The sequence below is a fragment of the Aquarana catesbeiana genome, linkage group LG11, assembly GCF_042186555.1.
Source record: "Aquarana catesbeiana isolate 2022-GZ linkage group LG11, ASM4218655v1, whole genome shotgun sequence".
Lineage (NCBI taxonomy): Eukaryota > Metazoa > Chordata > Amphibia > Anura > Ranidae > Aquarana > Aquarana catesbeiana.
This window is the reverse complement of record NC_133334.1, coordinates 141284280-141307267: the sequence shown is the minus strand read 5'-3', so window position 1 is coordinate 141307267 and position 22988 is coordinate 141284280. Positions and strand designations below refer to the sequence as shown.

Genomic DNA, 22988 nt, shown 5'->3' with positions numbered 1-22988 from the left:
CTGTAGCAAGCGCGGATATAGGAATGACACCCACTATTATTGTCCCTCCTGTCCTGACAATCCTGGTCTTTGCATTGGTGAATGTTTTGAATGCTACCATACACTAGTTGAGTATTAGCGTAGGGTACAGCATTCCACAGACTAGGCACACTAACACAGGGTCTCCCAAGATGCCATCGCATTTTGAGAGACCCAAACCTGGAACCGGTTACAGTTATAAAAGTACAGTTACCAAAAAAAGTGTAAAAAAAAAAAAAAAAAAACCCACAAAAAAATATATACAATAAAAAAAAAATAGCTGTCGTTTTATTGTTCTCTCTCTCTCTCTCTCTATTGTTCTGCTCTTTTTTACTGTATTCTATTCTGCAATGTTTTATTGTTATTATGTTTTATCATGTTTGCTTTTCAGGTATGCAATTGTTTATACTTTACTGTTTACTGTGTTTTATTGTTAACCTTTTTTTTGTCTTCAGGTACGCCATTCATGACTTTGAGTGGTTATACCAGAATGATGCCTGCAGGTTTAGGTATCATTTGGTATCATTCTTTTCAGCCAGCGGTCGGCCTTCATGTAAAAGCAATCCTAGCGGCTAATTAGCCTCTAGACTGCTTTTACAAGCAGTGGGAGGGAATGCCCCCCCCCCCACCATCTTCCATGTTTTTCTCTGGCTCTCCTGTCTCAACAGGGAACCTGAGAATGCAGCAGGTGATTCAGCCAGCTGACCATAGAGCTGATCAGAGACCAGAGTGGCTCCAAACATCTCTATGGCCTAAAAAAACGGAAGCTACAAGCATTTCATGACTTAGATTTCGCCGGATGTAAACAGCGCCATTGGGAATTTTTTTTTTTTCTTGTCTTTCTTCATTTTAAAAAAAAATGAGAGCTGCAAAATACTCACCATGCCTCTCAGCAAATAGCTTGGGGTGTCTACTTTCCAAAATGGGGTCATTGGGGGGGGGGGGGTGGCCTCCTGGGCATTCCATGGCCTCCGAAATAGGCAGTAAAGAGTAAAATAAAAAATTTACGCCCTTGGAAAGCCTGAAGGCGGTGCTTGGTTTTCAGGGTCCCGTACGCGGCTAGGCTCCCAAAAAGTCCCACACATGTGGTATCCCCATACTCAGGAGAAGCAGCTAAATGTATTTTGGGGTGCAATTCCACATATGCCCATGGCCTGTGTGAGCAATATATCATTTAGTGACAACTTTGTGCAAAAAAAAAAAAAAATGTGTCACTTTCCCGCAACTTGTGTCAAAATATAAAATATTCCATGGACTCAACATGCCTCTCAGCAAATAGCTTGGGGTGTACTTTCCAAAATGGGGTCATTTGGGGGGGTTTTGTGCCATCTGGGCATTTTATGGCCTTCAATTCCACATATGCCCATGGCCTGTGTGAGCAATATATCATTTAGTGACAACTTTTTGTACATTTTTTTTTTGTCATTATTCAATCACTTGGGACAAAAAAAAATTATATTCAATGGGCCCAACATGCCTCTCAGCAATTTCCTTGGGGTGTCTACTTTCCAAAATGGGGTCATTTGAGGTGGGGGTTTGTACTGCCCTGCCATTTTAGCACCTCAAGAAATGACATAGGCATTCATAAACTAAAAGCTGTGTAAATTCCAGAAAATGTACCCTAGTTTGTAGACACTAACTTTTGCGCAAACCAATAAACATATGCTTATTGACATTTTATACATAAAGTAAGTTTACAAGGATCTATAAAGTAAGCTCATTGTTTTACAGTAGGGTTTATATAGGTAAATATCATGAAATTTCAAATATTAAGCATTGGGTTCACGTAAACCTAAATTAAAGATATATATCATTTCCTTAGTTACTTTTGTAGGTATTTAAATGATTTATAAATGACCTACTATACATATTGTTTACAAGTAGAGTGTATATAGGTCAAATAAATTCTGATAATGAGCTTTAATCGTAAGGTGGAGAAAAGGAAAGAGAAAGAAGAAAAAGGGTTGAAAGGTAGAGGTATGGTCCACAAGGTTGTCCCGCTCGTCAGTTTATTATTCTTTTTAGTTCTCTTTGAAGCCTTAGAATGGGTGTCTCTGTAAGTCATTTAATCTGTTACCATGGCAACAGGACAGAATCATTGAAGTTTGACAAGAACTGTTGTTTTATCCAAGGATGCCAAAGTTTTTCAAATTTTGGAATTTGATTTTGATCGATGGCTACCATCTTAGCATGGGACATTGTATTATTCATTCTGTGAATTGTTTCTGCTAGTACCAATGTAGGAGATTTCCATGACTTGGCCACTGTTTGTTTTGCAGCCGTTATTAGTTGGATCATAAGTTTGAATTGAGAGAGTGTTAACCATTCCGGTTTTAGATTAAGTAAAGTTAAATATGGATCTGGTTGTATTATTTTTTTAAATATTTTAGATGCAATCACGAAGACTTCCTTCCAGAAGGTTTGGATTACTGGGCACGTCCACCATATGTGTAAATATGTGCCTATTTCTGGGCATCCTCAAAAACAAAGAGCTGAGGTATTAGGTGAATATTTTGCCACTCTAGCGGGTACAAGGTACCAGCGAGTTAGGACTTTATAATTTGTCTCCAGTGCTAAGATGTTGGGTGAAGATGACTTAGATGTGAGCCATATGTTAGACCAGTCCGTGTCTTCTAAAGTTCGTCCCAGGTCCTCCTCCCACCTCTGAACGTAAGAGGGTCTATTAAGATTTGCTACTCCATATAATTGATTATAAAGTGATGAAATTGTACCTTTAGCAAATGGATCTTTTGTACAGATTGATTCAAAAATGGATAATTGGGATAATGGTGTATCCCCCTTTAGGAATGGTGTATAGAAATTTTTGATTTGGAGATATCTAAATATCTCAGAGTTTGGTAGATCATATTTTTCTCTAAGCGATGGGAATGAAAGGAATGATTTAGATGCTATGAAGTCATTTAGTGTCTGAATGCCTGATGTTGTCCAAGCTTTAAAAGAATTTGGGTAGATCCATGCCGGATAAAAGGCCGGATTTCTGATAAAAGAAAGGAGAGGATTGTGTGGAGATTGTAACTGATATTTGGTTTTTAGTTTATCCCAGAGAGATAAGAAGTGTTTAGTTATGGGATTATGAATTTTAAAGCGGTCTTTAGGATCAAGCCATAATAAATTTGATATTAATAGAGGGTCATTTTCTGAAGCCTCTATAAATACCCATAATGGGATTTCCTGTTTTGCATGGTATTTGGACAGACTGGCCAAATGTGCTGCTCTGTAGTAGTTAGTAAAATTAGGGTATCCCAGGCCTCCTTTATTTTTGGGAAGATGTAGTGTGTGTATAGGTATATGTGGTTTAGAAGAGCCCCATATAAACGAAGTTGCTCTTTTTTGTACTATTCTCAAAAAATAGGAAGGAATTGGAATAGGGAGGACTCTGAATAGATAAAGCAATTTGGGTAGAATAGTCATTTGCATTAATCTTCCCTATCCAGGATAAAGGAAGTTGCGACCATTGTTTTATTAGATTTGTGATCTGTCTTAATACAGGAGGATAATTGGTTGAGAATAAGTCAGAATGAGATGCTGTTAAATTAATTCCAAGATATGGGATTGATTTTTCTGCCCATGTGAATGGGAGTGCAGCCGTAGCCGGGATCAATTCCATGTTTGTGAGTGAAATATTAAGCACTAGGCATTTCTTAGGATTAATCATAAGGCCGGATAGGGCTGCAAATCCATCAAGAGCTGGTATTAAGTTAGGACCAGAGACCTGTGGTGATGATAGAAAAAGTAATATATCGTCTGCAAATATACATAATTTGTGTGTAATACCTCCTACTTCAATGCTAGTTTGGTTTGTTCTGATGTATTGGGCCATGGGTTCGAGTATAAGGGCAAATAATAAGGGAGATAATGGGCAACCCTGTCGGGTACCTCTTTCGATATTAAAGGCTTCAGATTTGTATCCAGCATATTTTATATAGGCTTTGGGTTTATTATATAATGCTTTGATCCATGTTAAAAAGTGGGGTCCAAAACCCCATTTTTGTAATGAATATTGCATATATTGCCAGGATACTGTGTCAAATGCCCTCTTAATATTGAGAGATAGAAAACATAAAGGGATTTTCCGTTTTTTAGCAATATGTGCCAATAACACTGCCCTGCGTATATTATCGCCTGCCTGTCTATTTGGCATGAAGCCTACTTGATCTCTATGTATTAATTTTCCTATAATGCTATTGAGGCGTTTTGCTATTATTTTTGCTAATAATTTAATATCGAGGTTTAACAGAGAGATAGGCCGATAATTCACACAGGAAGTATCATCAGAAAGGGGTTTTGGGATCATACAAACAATTGCCATTAGTGTTTCTTGCCGAAAAGAATGTCCATCTAGAAGTTTGTTAAAAGTTTCAGTGAGAATGGGAGAGAGTATTTCTGAGAATGTTTTATAGTATAAAGCCGAGTAGCCGCCTGGGCCTGGTCTTTTGTTAAGTTTTAGGTCTTTTATGGCGTTAGCAACTTCATCTATAGTTATAGGCTCATCCAAACTGCTTTTTTGATTCTGAGATAACTCAGGTAAGGTTATTTTTGAGAAGAAGGATTCAGCCTCTGTAGGATTAAATTCATTGTTTGTCTTGTATAAAGTTGCGAGATGTGAGTGAAATTTATGGACTATTTTAACTGGATTACAAGTGTAAACATTTTTTGATAACTTCAAACGTATTGGTTTGAAAGATTTGTTAGTTGAATTTAATGCCCGAGCCAAATATGTACCTGGTTTGTTTGTATTCATGTAGAAATTGTGTTTGGAGCGTTTGAGGGATTTATCAACTGACTCAGTGAGAAATAGATCGTATTCCAATCTAGGTTTTTCCAGATGAGATTTTGTACTCTGAGATGGATTATCTTGAAATGATATGTAGGCTGCATTAAAATTGAGTTCTAGTTTTTTTGCTAGATTTTTGCGTTCCCGTTTAAATAGTGCCATTTGTCTTTGTATTGTACCACGCAAGACAGGCTTATGAGCTTCCCACAGTGTTATTGGGGAGGTGTCTGTTGTATTATTAATTGATATGTATTCCTTTAAAGCTTGTTCAATGGCCATCTGATGTAGTGGGTGTTTGAGCATTATGTCCGGTAAGTACCACGTTGGGTCATGCGCTTTTGGTATGGCTGAGGCTATAGTAGTGTATACTGCATTATGGTCAGACCACGGAATCGGAATTATATCTGATGCAATAATTTCTGGTATCATTCCTATTGTTTGAAAAATATGATCTATTCTGGTGAAGGTTTGATGAGGGTGCGAGAAATAAGTGAATTTCTTTTTCATTGGGTTACTTTCTCTCCACGAATCTACCAGATTGTATTTGGAAAGAAGTTGAGAAAAAGGTAATCTAGAGGTTATTTTGGATGGTGTAAAAGGTGATTTATCTAGAAATGGGAGGAGGACCTGGTTAGAATCCCCACACATTATCACTGTTCCTATTTTGTGTGTATTAATCACTTGTAATATATGTGAGAGGAATGGTGTAGGTTGTTTGTTAGGAGCGTAGTAGGAAATCACCGTGATTGCTGTATCCATTATATAACCCATGAGTATCAGGTATCTACCTTCTGGGTCTTTAATTTCTGATGATAAGGTGAACGGTGTGGATCGGTGAAATGCAATTAGAGTTCCCCTTTGCTTGGTACAGGCAGAAGCCATGTAAATTTGTTGATAAAAAGGAGAAATATATTTTGGAGTAGAATCTTTGGTGAAGTGTGTTTCTTGGAGGCATACTATGTGAGCCTTCTTGTTATGGAAAGTACGGAAGGCTTTGGTCCTTTTTTGAGGGACATTTATTCCCTGAACATTCAGGGAAAGTATATTCAGTGGTGCCATGGCAATAGATCAAATAGTTTTGACTTACTTTTTGTTATGCAGAGCTGACTGCGCAGATCAACCTGTGTGGACTGAAGAGATGAATAGATGGAAAAGAAACCAGTGAATTCTGGAGTAAAGAGTAAACAAAAAACATATGAGATTAGATAATACATTGTATAAATTATTTTTTGCAAGTAATCACAATTTACCCGTGAAAGAGAATAAATATCTCTCTCAGGGGAATAAGTGCCTTCGTCACACTCCCACATAATATGGTTGGGAGAATGAGAAGGGCTAATGGGGGTACACGGATCTTCCGCTTACAGGAGAGAAGTGATATGTCAAAAGACATCAAAATGATGTTTCATTAATTGGAGTGCAGAATATAGTTTTTGTTGAAATTATTTATTCCAGGGTGGTTGTATATGGTTAGTCTTTCCCTAGGCTAAATAATTCAGTTAGAAAGGTACTGTTAATAACTTTGGTATTGATGAAGATAGTTTGAATTATTTTGGGATTTTAACCCTTTTAGAGTAAACAATTACATATTTTATTCATATGTAACTGTTTAGATATGTTAACTCATAAAATTAAGGTTGTATTGCTTCAGATTAGAATAAACAAAAACATAATTCTAGGAACTAGTTAGGTAATAATATATTTGTTTTAAGAAAAGAAAGAAAAAGCTTCCATTACTTCTGGATTATTGAACATATTTGTCCTAAAAAGTAATAAATCTATTGTTATTACCTGGTAATATATAACTGAACAAGAATTTCCTTATTTCACTTATATATTCTAAGGTTATATGAATCAGAAGTAATAAGAAATATAACTGGAATGTAACATGATCCCACACAGTGTGTGACTATCAGAATGCAGTTACATTCAGTTATAAATATTTTTATATTTTTTATAGAGAACCATCTCTTAGTATAATAAATGAAGAGATATCAGGAATTAGGATGTCAGTCCATTGAATCTTCTTGGTCCATGGATGATGTGGCATAACGGCCTCTTTTGTGAGAATGATGATTCCCATTTTGTTCTGAAATTTTCTGGGTGCTGCCTGAAGGTGAAGATGATGCCATTCTTCTGCGTGTGGGAGTGTTGCTGCTTGTGGGTTCTGTCAGATTTAATTTTAAAAGGGTATGTTGTAGTTCATCTGCTGATCTGCTTCTGTAAATTGTACCTTGGTAGTTAAATCTGACTGAAAAGGGGAAGCCCCATTGATACATAATGTTGTGGCGTTGCAGTTCCATTAGTTGGGGTTTCATGGATCGTCTTTTAGTAATAGTAAGTTGGGATAGGTCAGCAAAAATTTGATAATCGTGTCCTTGAAAATTAAGTTCCTTTTTTTCTCTTGCAGCAATTAGTATTTGTTCTTTCGTTCTGTAATAATGAAATTTTGTGATTATATCACGTGGGGGTCCATCTTTCTTTTTGGCTGTGAGGGCTCTGTGTACTCTGTCCAGTTCTAAACGTTCAATAGGGATATCTGGCTTTAGTTCTTGTAATAGAGCAGTAATAGTAGATTGCAGGTCTGTCACAGTTTCAGGTATTCCCCTTATGCGCAAGTTTGAACGTCTGGCTCTATTTTCGTAATCTTCGAGCTTAGTTTGAAGTATTAAATTCTCTTTTTTTAATTGTTCCAATTCTGTTATATTTTCTTGGGTTGTAATTTCAATTTCATCCATTTTTATTTCTAAGGCTGCGGTGCGGTTTCCCAGCTCTCTTATTTCTTTGGTTAGGCCTTTTGTTATTTGGTCTGAGGTTTGTTTTAAAGCCTTATGAAGCATCTTTTCAAATTGTAATAATATTACTGGGGATACTGAGGAGGCTTGTGGAGAAGTTTGTGAGAGGATTTGTTCTGTATCTGACTCAAATGGAGAGTCTTGCTGTGACATTTTCTGTCTGTGAGAGCGCCCTGGTGCTGTATATTGTGAGGTGACTGGAGCTGCTTCAGCTGCAGTGAGTGCCTGTGAGCTCTTTGTGAGGTGATTTTTATTTCTGCCAAGGTTTCCTCCCAGTACCATATTTCCTGCCCAAACTTTCACAGTTTGTTCCCTGGGGCAAAAAGGTTCAAATGGATACCTTTTGAGCCTGCAGGCTCCGCTTTGTCCTTCTCTTCTCTCCTCAGCGGTGTGGAGCTCTAACAATGCATGTCTGCTCCGCTAGGCTCCGCCTCCTGCCCCCCGCTTATTGACATTTTTTTTACCAAAGACATGTGGCCGAATACATTTTTGCCTAAATGTATGACTAAAATTGAGTTTATTGGATTTTTTTACAACAAAAAGTAGAAAATATCATTTTTTTTTCCAAATTTTCGGTCTTTTTCTGTTTATAGCACAAAAAATAAAAACCACAGAGGTGATCAAATACCATCAAAAGAAAGCTCTATCTGTGGGAAGAAAGGGACGCACATTTCGTTTGGGTACAGCATTGCATGACCGCGCAATTAGCAGTTAAAGCGGCAAAGTGCCAAATTGTAAAAAGTGCTCTGGTCAGGAAGGGGGTAAATCCTTCCGGGGCTGAAGTGGTTAATACTGTGTATTGTCCCCTTTAATATCAATGATAACTTGAAGTCTTTTGTGGTATTTGTGGATGATGCTCTTTATCTTGTCAGATGGTAAAGCTGCCCATTCCACTTGACAAAAAGCCTCCAGTTCCCGTAAATTATTGGGCTGTCTTGCATGAACTGCACACGAGATCTCCCCAGAGTGGCTCAATAATATTGAAGTCAGGAGACTGAGATGGCCACTCCAGAACCTTCACTTTATTCTGCTGAAGCCAATGACAGGTCAACTTGGCCTTGTGTTTTGGATCATTGTCATGTTAGAATGTCCAAGTACGTCCCATGCCCAGCTTCCTGGCTGATTAATGCAAATGTTCCTCTCAGTATTTTATGATACTGCATTCATATTGCCATCAATTTTGACCAAATTTCCTATGCATTTGTAGCTCACACATCCCCAAAACAGTGATCCACCTCCGTATTTCACAGTAGGAATGGTGTACATTTCATCATAGGCCTTGTTGACTCCTCTCCAATGTAGCATTTATGGTTGTGGCCAAAAAGCTCAATTTTAGTCTCATCACTCCAAATGACTTTGTGCCAGAAGGTTTGAGGCTTTTCTCTGTGCTGTTTGACATATTGTAAGCGGTATACTTTGTGGCATTTGCATAGTAATGGCTTTTTTCTGGCGACTTGACCATGCAGTCCATCTTTCTTCAAGTGCCTCCTTATTGTACATCTTGAAACAGCCACACCACATGTTTTCAGAGAGTCCTGTATTTCACCTGAAGTTATTTGTGGGTTTTTCTTTGCATCCCAAACAATTTTCCTGGCAGTTGTGGCTGAAATTTTATTTGGTCTACCTGACCATGGTTTGGTTTCAACAGAACCCCTAATTTTGCACTTCTTGATTAGAGTTTGAACACTGATGATTGGCATTCTCAATTCATTGGATATCTTTTTATATCCCTTTCCTGTTTTATACAGTTCAACTACCTTTTCCCACAGATCCTCTGACAATTCTTTTGCTTTCCCCATGACTCAGAATCCAGAACTGTCAGTTCAGCACTGGATAAAATGTGCAAGGGTCTGTCAGGAGTCCAGAAACTCATTGACCTTTTATACACACACACACACACACACACACACACACTAATTACAAGCAAACAGATCACAGGTGAATATGGTTACCTTTAATAGCCATTTAAACCCCTTTGGCTCGGTTCACACTAGGACGACTTGTCAGGCGACCTAGGTCGCCTGACAAGTAGCGTCCCGTTCAGTACAATGGAACCGTTCTAATCGGAGCGACGCAAGTCGCTCCGACTTAGAAAAAGGTTCCTGTACGACTTTGGGGGCGACTTGCATAGACTTCTATACAGAAGTCATTTTGCAAGTCCCCGGGCAGTCGTGTGCAGGTCGCCTCGGTGAGGCGACCTGCAAGTCGTGCCACCTCTGGTGTGAACCGAGGCTTAGTGTCAACTTGTGTGCATGTTATGAGGCCAAAATCACCAGGGTGTGTAAACTTTTGATCAGGGTCATTTGGGTAGTTTCTGTTCCTGTTTCTGGTAGTTTCTGTTGTCATCGTGATTTAAAAAGAATAAACATGGTTGATTGATAATACATGGCTTCAGCCAAACACCATCCATGAGAAAAGTTTTTGTGTTATCATTCATATTCTCTAAAAAATGGCTAGGAAATCATAAATTCTGCCAGGGTATGTAAACTTATGAGCACAACTGTGTGTGTAATAGATTTTATATATATATATATATATATATATATATATATATATATATATATATATATATATATATATATATATATACACACACACATACACACACACACACACACATACATACACACACACATTAACAAAAGTATTGCGACACCTGCCTTTGCACGTACATGAATTTTAATGGCATCCTAGTTTCAGTCCGTAGGGTTCAATATTAAATTGGCCCACCCTTTGAAGCTATAACAGCTCTCTTCTGGGAAGGCTGTCCACAAGGTTTAGAAGTGCATCTATGGGAATGTTTGGCCATTTGTGAGGTCAGGCACTGATGTGGACAAGAAGGCCTGGCTCGCAGGGCAGGCTCTGCTCTAATTCATCCTAAAGGTGTTCTATCTGGTTGAGGTCCGGACTCTGTGCAGGTCAGTCAAGTTCCTCCACCCCATACTCGCTCATCCATGTCTTTTTGGACCTTGTTTGTGTACTGGTGTGCATTCACTTTGGAACAGGAAGGGGCCATCCCCAAACTATTCCCACAAAGTTGGGAGCATGAAATTGTCCAAAATGGGGTAAAGAACCTTGACTGGCCTGTACCGAGTCCTTACCTCAACCCGATAGAACATCTTTGGGATGAATTAAAGCAGAGACTGTGAGCCAGGCCTTCTCATCCACATCAGTGCCTGACCTCACAATTGTGCTTCTGGAAGAATGGATAAACATTCCCATATGCACACTATTAAACCTTGTGGATAGCCTTTTCAGAAGATTAGAAGCTGTTAAGGGTGGGCCAACTCAATAATGAACCCTACGGACTGAGACTGGGATGCCATTAAAGTTCATGAACTTGTAAAGGCAGGTATCCATATAGAGAGATAGATTTATTTATTATTATTATATATATAAATAAATAAATAAAAAGGACACACCTAAAGACTATAAATACTAAATGGGAATTCACGTGACTGGGTCAGTAAGGTCCAATTCTTTACCCTTATCCTTCTCAGATTGGGAGGGTCCTTCCTACAGTGATCTTATCTGTTCCTAATGACTTGTGTATTGTCTGTTGACTGCAGATGTTATCCATTAACTGGGTCGTAGCAAGGGTCCTGCATTCTTAAAGAACCAACACCGTGACATCATGAAAGGGGGCGGTAACCTGACTGGCTGGGTGAACCATGGAGAGCAGCAGGATATTTTCAGTCTCACCCCAGCAGAGAACCAATACTTCAGGGTATAGGGGAACATGTGACAGTACCCCTGCCTTTCCACAATGCCATGCTCAGTGATTGAGTGGCCAGTCATGAGACCTGAGCACAGTTATGTCAATGTCACAGAGGAGTGACAAATGTTTTCTGACACTGCCTTCTGTAAGTGAACCTATGGGTTTGCAGTACAGTATTCCTGTACAATGACATTCCGGAGTCAATTTTACTGGGCCTGACAATCAGCACGCGCGCGTGTGTGTATGCACAGTATATATGTATATTATACATACACACATATTCTGTTGGAATTAGATGATAGCCATGAATGTCGGTGTCTGCAAAGTAATATCTAAGAAGCTGTGTATTATGTATTATTATGTGTACTCATTTGTAGTATGAACCTCCAATACAGGCTTCAGGCCCAAAATCTTAACTGTCTCCAAGGAAACTAGAGACCACATCAGCATGACAAAATATTATACTTAATTGCAGTCTCTGGAATAAAAAATAAAACAAAATGAAAGAAAAAGAACAAACGCATTTTGGCAAACTGTATTGTCTGACTTAACCTGAAAGCAGGAAAATTTCAGCAAACCAACCTAAAATTGAACACAATTAGGAATGTAGACATCTATCCGAAATTACTTTTTACATATAGAACTGACCTTTACAACAAAAAAGTCTACTGCAACACCCCTTTAATCTGGAAGTGATTTAAATGTTCAGGGTTTAAAAGTCGAACTCCAGGCAAACACACTTTATTTCAAATGATATACCCATTCTTCAAATAAATGCATACATATCCACTACTTAAATGATAATTTGACTTTAAAAAAACAACAATGCACTTTTTTTGCAGGTAAAAAATGTGCATCAAATTTTTTTCTTTCCTCTGAGCCTGCAGAGCATTGCACCTGTGATCAGCAGATTGAGGGTGTAATGTCAGGCTTCTGCAGACTCTCAGTACAGCTATCTGCCTTTAACTCCCACACAGGCTGACAGTTAGGCTACTTTCACACTGAGGCGATTTACAGGCGATACAGCGCTAAAAGTAGCACCTGTATAACGTCTCTCCTGTGTTTCCAGTGTGAAAGCCCGAGGGCTTTCACACTGGAGCGGTGCACTTGCAGGACGGTCAAAAAAACCTGCAAGCCACATCTTTGCAGCGCTATAGGAGCGGTGTATTCGCCGTTCCTAAAGCGCCCCTTCCCATCGAAAACAATGGGGCAGCGCAACAAACCCGCCGGCAAAGCGCCGCTGCAGCGGCGCTTTGCAGGTGGTTTAACCCTTTTTCGGCCACTATTGGGGGTTAAAACCTCCCCACTAGAGGCCGAATAGCGCCGCTAAAGCGACGGAAGACAGTACCTGTAGTTTATTCATTTACAGAACTCTGTGAATGAATGACCCAGCCGTGTAGGCCAAGCCCCGCACAGCTGAGCTGTTTTAAATTGCAACAGCAGGTGTAGCCTAGTACACACAATGAGATTATCGGACTAATTATTTTTTGCAATTCTTCATATGGAATGCACATAGGTTACTGAAGTACGAAAATTCTCGTACGACAGAATGAAAAAAATTTGGAAATGATGTAATGTATTTGTAATGTGCTGTACAGGTTAAATGAAAATCATACAATCTGGCATCGTCCAAAATATTTTTTTCGTGTTTGTTCCTTAAGAAAATTTTGGATGACAGCTGTGTACGAATAATCAGATTATTGTACGATCGCGTCGAAAGCGGAGGTTTTCATTCGGTACTCTCAACACATACTGTACCCACTGCACTCCCGCACCCGGCGGCTTCCCTTGCTTCTCCTCCTCCTAGGCCAATTGGAACGCTTCTCCTCTTACGCTTCCTGATTGGCCGGGAGGAGAATCAGTGTTACAATAGCGATAATCATTCACTATTGTCACACAACTGGGTGGGCTCGAAACGCAGTGCTCTGTGACCCGAGCCCACCCTTTTTTTGAAGCCTGTTAGAGCCTCTAATCACGTGCTTAAAAAAAACCCTGATTGGAATTGGTGTCCTTCATGTAGATTAGGGGGCCGGACACATGGATGGGGGGGCGGCGGCACTCGTGTGCCCTGCATTAAGGCCACCATTGGTGTGTACAAGGCTTTAGTAACATCTTACACCTTACACCCTAAATATGGGTGTAAGATGCAACTTGTTACTAAAGGCGAGTGTATCCTTACATGGCCCTTTAATCTGTTTTTCATAAAATAATTTCTTGCTGTGTTTTTCTGCCCCCTTGTAATGTCCTCTGGGAGCTCTGAGCCTCCCCCCCCCCCCCACACTTTGTTTGGAATAAGCAGTGCACACTACAAACCCTATAGTGCAACAGAGTGGCTTAGTGATTAGCACTTCTGTGTTGCAGCACTAGAGTCATTGGTTTTAATCCCAACCATAACACTACCTGCATGGAGTTTGCATATTCTCCCTGTGTTTGTGTGGGTTTTCTCTGGGTACTCTGGTTTCCTCCCACACTCCAAAGACATGCTCCTGGGTTAACTGGCTCCTGTTAAATTGGCCCTGGTAATACATGTGAGATAGGATCCTAGATTGTAAGCAACTTGAGGGCAAGAACTGATAATATTGTACAGTATATATAAATTAATGGCGCTATCAAAATACTTATAATAAAAAATAAATCCACCTCAGGAGTGAGTAATTAACTGAATAAGGTTGCAATGCTGTGGGCTTTTGAAGTGTTAAAACAAGCATTGAGAAGGTGACATACTGACTATGAGCTACCCGTCCAATGCTTCTGAAAACCGGGCGGCACAGTGGTGTAGTGGGTAGCACTTTCACCTAGCACTAAGAAGGGTCGCTGGTTCGAATCCCAACCACAACACTATCTGCCTGGAGTTTGCATGTTCTCTCTGTTCCTGGGTGGGTTTCCTCCGGGTACTCCGGTTTCCTCCCACACTCCAAAGACATGCTGGTAGGTTAATTGGATCCTGTCTAAATTGTCCCTAGTGTGTATGAATGTGAGTTAGGGACCTTAGAGTATAAGCTCCTTGAGAGTAGGTACTGATGTGAATGTACAATGTATATGTAAAGCGCTGCATAAATTGAGGCCACTATATAAGTACCTGAAATAAATAAAAAAAAAATAAAATACCAATTCCACTGCAGATCGCTTTTCAGAGGGGCGGCAATGAGGGTTTTAAGGGTAAACAATGAATTGTATTGTTGCTATATTGTCTCCCTTTATATTGTAAAGCGCTGCACAAACGGTTGGTGCTATATAATAATAAACAAGCCCTAAAGCCCATTTCACATAGTCCATGTCTGTTCTGATCAGCAGGGGATATGTGAACAGATCCCCTACTGGTGCGGAATGAATATCACTTTAGTGAGATTCGGGTCTGTTGATTTTTTTTTGGTCTCTGGAGCATAGCAGGCCCATTTTAGGTCTATTGGCAGTCGCATGTAAAACTGACATGTGTCTGCTTACATCCAATTACCGCCAATACATTGTGTTTATTTCTGAACAGATAGCGGCGTAAATCATCTTTTTTTTTTTTCTCTCCAGACCTAGATGGATCCGATCAGAACACTTAAGCACCCTGAATCTACAGAAGTGTAAGAAAAAAGTGTTCTTATCCTATGTTATGCATCTACATAGCAAAAAGATTACTTTACAAATCTTTAAACCAATGAGACTGTTCCTAAATGTATCTATGTGCACCCAAGCTATTATGGGTGCCATTTTGGGGAAGAGAATCCCCCTTTAGTGTGCACTGTGCCTGTACAGACCAGCAATGGGACTATTTTATTACACTGTCTTCCCAGTAGGCATTACTTCGCCCACTCAGTTTCTTCACAGATGCCATATATACTGTGTGCCCCCCCCAATGGGAAGGTGAGATAGTAGAGTTCAGTTTCCTCCCACACTCCAAAGACATGCTGGTAGGTTAATTGGCCCGTCTAAAAAATTCCCCTATTATGTATGCATGTGAGATAAGGACCTTAGATTGAAAGCTTCTTCAGAGCAGGCACTGATTTGAATGTACAACATGTAAAGCGCTGTATAAATTGTAGATTACTTTAAGTGCAAGGTGTCTCTTGAAATTTAAAAAAATATATATTACAATGCAATATATTACATTTGTGTTTTGGGGATTAATACTGCTTTAAAGCCCAAGTTAAACTAAAACAAACAAAAAAAAAATGAAATTCACGCAAGGAACATTACTTACCTTCAATGAGATGTTTCCGCTTGTGCTGCTGTGACATTCTTTTGCCAAAAAAATTTCCTCCTCCAGTGCCCCCACCCCTGCCACTGTAATCTTCTGGTGCAGCAGGGGTTAACAGAACGAAAGGTTTGTGACAGGTACTCATCATGCATGAAGTGTAAAAACATAATAAACTGTAGAAATATAAAATGCAGCAGCTGCCCCTTTAAGTGAACAAATCACCTCAAAAATATCATGTATATTAAAAAAGGAATGGCGCTACTTAAATGTGAACAACATACCAAACTGAAATCATAAAAATACAAAACATATTGATCCATAAATAATAATGTATATAGGATAATCCTTCAGGTGTCTTCCAATCACCGTGCCCCAAAACCGTTATTGTGCATTTCCAAATTCACTTAAATTGTGCTCCACCACCGTGAAGGCAAAAATTCTCACTCACCAACTCCAAAGGGCCATGAAAGGCCTCACTCGCTTTTTATGTGTACTCCAGATATGTCTCCTTTCATCACTCAGCCCAGTAGCTGAGAATTTTTGCCCTCAAGGTGGTGGAGCACAATTTATGTGAATTTGGAAAAGCACATTACCGGTTTTGGGGCACGGTGATTGGAAGACACCTGAAGGACTATCCTATATACCAGGGGTCCTCAAACTACGGCCCTCCAGTTGTTCAGGAACTACAATTCCCATCATGCCTAGTCATGTCTGTGAATGTCAGAGTTTTACAGTTCCTCATGGGATGTGTAGTTCTGCAACAGCTGGAGGGCCATAGTTTGAAGATCCCTGCTATATACATTATTATTTATGGACTAATGTTTTTTGTATTTTTACCAAACAACAAACCAAACCGAAATCATAAAAATATAAAAAACAATCCATAAATAATAATGTATATAGGACAGTCCTTCGGGTGTCTTCCAATCACCGTGCCCCAAAACAGGTAATGTACTTTTCCAAATTCAATTAAAAATTGTGCTCCACCACCTTGAGGTAAAAAATTCTCACTCACAGCTACAGGGCTGAGTGATGAAAGGAGACATATCTGGAGTACACATAAAAAGCGAGTGAGGCCTTTCATGGCCATTTGGAGTTGGTGAGTGAGAATTTTTACCCTCAAGGTGGTGGAGCACAATTTAAGTGAATTTGGAAAAGCACATTACCGGTTTTGGGTCACAGTGATTGGAAGACACCTGAAGGAATATCCTATATACATTATTATTTATGGACTAATGTTTTTTTGTATTTTTACGATTTCAGTTTGGTTTGTTGTTCACATTTAAGTAGCGCCATTCCTTTATAGATACTGTGCACTTGATACTCATCATGTATGCCTGCCCTTTCTGTCTAGCTTCTTTATTTATAGAAGCCGTTACCACAACCCCTATGAATGAAACACAATGTATGAATGGAGAATGGGCAGATGATTGATAGGCCTGCCCTACTCCATTCATAGCTTGTCTCATTCATATAGGTTGTAGAAGCAGCTTCTATTAATGGAGCCGCTGGACAGAAAGGGCTGGCATAGCCAAACACTCTTGATCACAGCTCCTTAGTTCTATTAATCCCCACCACACAGGAAGATTACAGCAGCTGGGGGCATCAGAGAAGGAAGTTTTCAGCAGAAGGAGGACACAGCAGCACAAGGGACATACTTATCTCACTGAAGATAGGTGATGTCTCTTGTGCTGATTTTTATTTTCTGTTTTAGGTAAACTTAGGCTTCAACTCAAAATCATGATGATAGTATTGTATCAACTGACTGCACAGTATTGCTGAGTAAATGACATCGATTCTGATGACATAAGTTATATAAGTAGTATCACTATTTCACCTAGATGGAAACATGGTATCATTCTGCTTCTAGTAATATAGCACTTTGCCAATGATGTTACAATTTTGGAGCCTATGAGGTTGATTTACTAAAACTGGAATCTGATTGGTTTCTATGCAGAGTTGTACCAGATTTTGTACTCTCCAGTTTTAGTAAATCAACCTGTGTCTTAGTACATTACTCTTCACACCAGTAGTGAGAAATAGAAGGGCAATGGTTTGTTGTCACAGTACATGTGGTCTCACATCTGCCAATGTCCACCAAAGGCCAAGGCTCTACCCACATGGTATAAATAATAAATCTTACCAGTTAAGCTAATGCAGCCCACACTTGGTTGCTTGGGGTAAAATAGACCAAAGATTGTAAAGGAATTGGTTAGTGTAGTTAAAGATGAATGTCAGGCGTGGTACATTTTTACATCCTAGCCTGAGAAGCCAGCCTGATGCCTTGTGAACACAGGAGGTGAGGTTGGCCGTTCAGCTGAATGAATGAATGAAAAGCATTCTCTGACTGGATGAGGTGGAGAGAATGACATCACTGCCACACCTCTCCATCTCATCTATCAGAGAATGCTTTGGATTAATTTAGAAAATGCAAAGCTTTCTCCTTATGGCACAAATGCCGAGCGGGCGATCTCCTGTGTTCAGAATGCATCCATCCAGACACTCAGCACTGGACTTGGAAGCAAGTGGAAATCATTGGAGTAGCAGTGTCTATTTCCATTAGCTCTTGCTTCCAGGGGCATAAACCCCATCAGAATGTACATAGGTCCAAGCTGGACCAATGTAACTGTGTAAAAATATACCAACTCTGGAATGAATCTGTAAGCTGACCATACATTATACAATCTCCTTTAGATTTACCATCAACTATGTAGTGCAAGGGCCTGCCTAATTGGATACAATTTGAATAGATTGTTTACATTTGTCCTTATATCACATAGTTTCGGCGAATCTAAAGGAGATTATGCAATGGGGTTGTATTGTGTAGGACCATCTTAGTACAGTTATACTTAGGGACATATTTATAAAGCAGTGAATGTGACTTTTCCAAAACATTTCCTGGTGGTGAATCACTGTCATTTAAAATGCATGCACCTGGAAGATTCACCTGCAGTGAACGTTTGTTGAATGTCAGATTCACTGCTCCAGCATCTGAAATAACCATACTCACATTCAAAAGTCAAAACATAACATGTGACTATCTGCATGGAATTATTCTACATTGTCTAGGTCTCCTTCAGACGCTTTTCTGTAATCGCACAATCCAAAGTAAATTGCATTACATTACATATAAAAGGCCAGACAGCACGTCTAGGTTTCACCGTCATTGGCTTACATTGGAAGCCCTTACAGAGCAGGGTTCCGTGTGAATAGTCTGTGTATCCTGTAGAGTACAGTGGAATATGATGACACAATTCAAGGTAATAAAATGCATAACCAAAAATATTGGCAACGGGAGTTCTACTTGTACAAAGTACAGTAAGTAAACAACTAATTGGCTACAGCAGAAATTTGCATCAAGTAAGGGCAAAAAAAATAAAATTAAAAGGTGGCCATCCATATTCGAATTATGGTGGATTCGACTGGAATTCAAGCTGCGGATGACCCTGTTCTTTCAAGCCCTGAGTGACTCTGTTGATTTCATGGACTTTTGTTAAAGGGGTCGGAAAGAATTTTTTTGTACAAACAGTACCTGCATCCAATCAGACGCAGGCACTGTCTGGGTAGTCAACAACCACTTCACACACAGTAAAAAATAAATAAAATAAGAATAATCTGTGAAGTACAACAGACAGATGCTATTAACATGTCATCACTTCCATATCACAAAATCATTAAAAAAGGATTTATGCTTCATTTAAGAAAAGTGGGTGGAACCATGCAAATCATTCATATATGCCTGGGTGACCAACTGCATCCACATCCACTGATTCAGAACACAGAGACAGCCTAATACGAGCCATTCATTCATTGCATACAGCTGTTTCTGGCTTATCGGCCCTTATCCATGCAAGATATGGAAACCATATTCAGTGTATCTTGAGGAGCAAGTCAGGTTATGAATAAAGAAGCCGAGATTTAACCCTTCCCAACACCCGAACCTGAAGTCTAAACAATCCTGTGTGTCGCCATTCTTTATTAGTATTCTGAGACAGATTACTGCCTTTCACATGTATATTTGTGTTTATAACACTATGGTATATTTATTATCACTGTGACACTGGTACATTATCTTGGGGAGACTTCCTTTCATATGACAGAATAGTCAATGTACAAACTGTTACCAACAAACATCTTTTTATTCCAAACATTCTTGCATTTATTTCATTCCTTTATCTATAAGCAGGCGACAAATCACTCATGACATGTATGGATCTAGGATACAGTATAGACGTATTGTAGTCATCTGACTCACCCATCTTTTATCAAACATAACCTACTTATTAATAAAACAAAGAAAATGTTTACATACATAACTGACAAGCTATACATAAACCCCAAGCTTTGTGTTAGATGTATATAGAGTGGTTAGGGTTAGAAGAAGTGATGTCCGTGTCTCGGTTAGGGAGATTGGCTCTCTCTATTCACCCTGATCACCAATGTCACCAGGGAGAAAAGAGAAAGCCAAGTTTTGGAGTTGGCACCTACAGGAATAGAGGGGAAATTTCCCCATGGGGACACTTGTTCATGTGACAAATGTCTAAAGCTGGCCATACACTACACAATCTGACTGTACAATTTCCTATAGATTCACCTTTAACTTGGTAGTACAAGGGCCTGCCTGATTTGAAGCAAATAGAATAGATTGTTTAGGAAGGTATTACATACAGATCTGAAGAATATAGTACCGTCTAATTGTATAGTGTATGGCCAGCTTGAGAGGGGAGTTCCCTCGCATTTGAAAGATATCCTCTTACTTCCTGTTGAGTTGCAGGACAGGAAGTGAAATTAAATTTCCCTAATAAGACCCTGGTGGCAGAATTAAAAAAATATATAATAATAATAATAATAATAATAATATGAAGAGGACAGCTGTTTTAACCCTCCCCTGCCCTATCCAAAATAAAAAAACAAAGTTTTGGCTTTAGATTTAATTACTAGTACATACATTTACTGAAAAACATTATAATGTGTAAATTATTTTGTTACATTAACAAAATTTCAAATTGCAATGGCAGGGATACCTTTCAAATTCTTGGCAACATCAGCACCCCTCTAACATCTTATCAACACTGACCACACATTACAGCAACGTTAAACCCAAACATGTAATATATTAGTGATTCTTAAACATGGGGGTTACATTTGTTTTCTTTTTAGCCTCTATTTTCACTTGGAGATCTGGCCAGTAACACACTTCCTAGAGTGGCTCCACTTCACTACAGGAGACACCTTTGGAAAATCTGGGGAGAGGATAGTGTTACATGCACTAGTAGATTTAGCTAGACTTGGCTAACAAATTAAAGCAGAATTCCAGCTAACACTTTATAAGCAGTTACAGCAAATGGTTTTGTTTTTTGCTTTTTTCATTTTTGGGATAAAGGTTTTATGTTCATGAATAAAAGCTGATCATTGTAAGCAACCTGTCAGTGTTAAATGGTTTGTCTCAACCTTTTAACTGCCACTTTTGCTGGACAGCTTGCGTTATTCAGGGAAGTTGAAAAATAACAGACATCAGGTTGAAAAAAAAAAAAATTAAACTATTGTAGCCAAAACATCTATGACTTTGTAAGCTGCAATATATTACATTATGAATAATGCTTTAAAGAATAAAAAAATAAAAAAAGCAGAGCACATCTAAGAATATTGGTAGGTGAACAGGAAAATAGAAATCAATTTCAATCTACCTGCTCACCTACCGACGCTCAGATAAGCTCCGCTTTCTGATTTCTTTTTTACTGTACGTTCCCTTGTGATGGATCTATAGTCACCTGCTGGAAGAGGAAACCATATAGACACAATTTTATGCTGGATCGCCAAATTCCCCTTTACTGATAAGGATAATATTGACTTTGGATTGCTTTAAAAAAAAAACTAAAAGAGATCTCAGTATTGGACTATGTAACAGACTCAGCTCACCAAGTCATACACAAGGAGAAGCATCTTTATTTTCAGCCATGTGACTGGGATTTTCAAATCTCATTGGACACAACTGAAAATAACTGTCACTTTTTTTGGAAAGGAAATCTGAGCGTGTGTATCTCTGTTGTGTCTATTTAATACGAATGTTTTTAAACAGTGGCCAGGCAAAGTTTGCAGCAGATGTGATGGGGATGTACCGGATGGGAGGATCTGTTTATTGTGCACATTGAATGGGATGCAGACTGTCTCCAGCCCACGTGTCTGGATGAAGCCGCAGCACTGGACTCAATGGAAGGATACAGGCCGACCCCACAGTGCGATCCTCCCCACCGATCTTCATCGGACCCTCCAATACACCCACACTCAGCAATCCGAACCAGGGCCCGACTGGAGGGCACAGCGGGCACCCCAATCATCTATGTACACATCGCTCCTTACCTTTCACCGATCGTGGCTTGGCCTGCTTCCTCCTGGACATGTCCCCGATCTCTCACCGCTCTCCCCACTTCGGATGAAGTCTGTGATCGGATCCCCTGGCTGATCCCTCCGGCCGGATCCCTCCTGCAAAAAACTCTTCCCCCTTCCTTTGACTTATTGTGCTAAAGTTCCTATTGTGTGGGATTGGGACTCCCTTGGGTGCAGAGGGGGATGGAAGAGGAGGGAGGAGCACCGGTGCCCCCCCACCCCAAGCCCTAGGGGTAGTCACACCAGCGCTGCAGGAAAAAATTAGGAGAAATGCCGGAGCCTGGGGGAGGGGTGCTAATTCAATTACTCCATTTACTGACTAGTGCCTTATGTCTAAGCCCCGATCTCTACTGGAGCGGGAGGGGGGACTGGTAATCGGGGTGCTAAGACTGGGGGGACTGGTGATTGGGGTGCCAAGACTGAGGGGGGGGCTGGTAAACGGGAGGGGGGACTGGTAATCGGGGTGCTCCGAGATTGGGGGGGGGCTGGTGATCGGGGTGCTCCGAGATTGGGGGGGGGCTGGTGATCGGGGTGCTCCGAGATTGGGGGGGGGCTGGTGATCGGGGTGCTCCGAGATTGGGGGGGGGCTGGTGATCGGGGTGCTGAGACTGTGTTTGGGGGGGGGGACTGATGATCGGGTGCTGAGACGGGGGGTGGGGGGGGGTTGGTGATCGCGGTGCCAAAAACGGGAGGGAACTGGTGATCTGGGTGCTGAAATCAGCAGGTACTGGCGATCGTGTGCCCAGACCGGGGTGATAGTGTGCCAAAAAATGTGTGTGGGGGTGTTAAGTCCGGCGGCACTAGTGATTTTGGTGCTGAAGCCGGGAGCACTGCTGATCGGGATGCTAAGCCCGGCGGTACCGGTGATCGGGTCCTATAAGCGGCGGTACTGGTAATCAGGGTCCTATAACCGGGGGCACTGCTGTTCGGGATGCCAAACCCGGCGGTACTGGTAAACTGGGTGCTCTAACCGGCGGACTATTAATCTGGGTCCTATAAGCGGCGGTACCGGAGATCAGGGTGGTCTAACCGGTGATCGGGGTCCTATAAGCGGGGCACTGGTGAGCGGGGTACCGGTAATCGGGGTCC

The 22988-nt window shown here is 40.3% G+C and overlaps 1 protein-coding gene across 1 annotated transcript in view; it reads right to left on the bottom strand.

Moving 5' to 3' along the window:
* Positions 1–22318, bottom strand: part of ZNF423 (zinc finger protein 423) — a 442417-nt gene extending 420099 nt beyond the window's left edge. Inside the window, exon 1 of the mRNA XM_073605003.1 lies at positions 21873–22318. Coding sequence (XP_073461104.1) covers positions 21873–21912 — 40 coding nt within the window. The 5' untranslated portion in view covers positions 21913–22318. The remainder of the gene's footprint in view (positions 1–21872) is intronic.
* Positions 22319–22988: the final 670 nt, after the last annotated feature.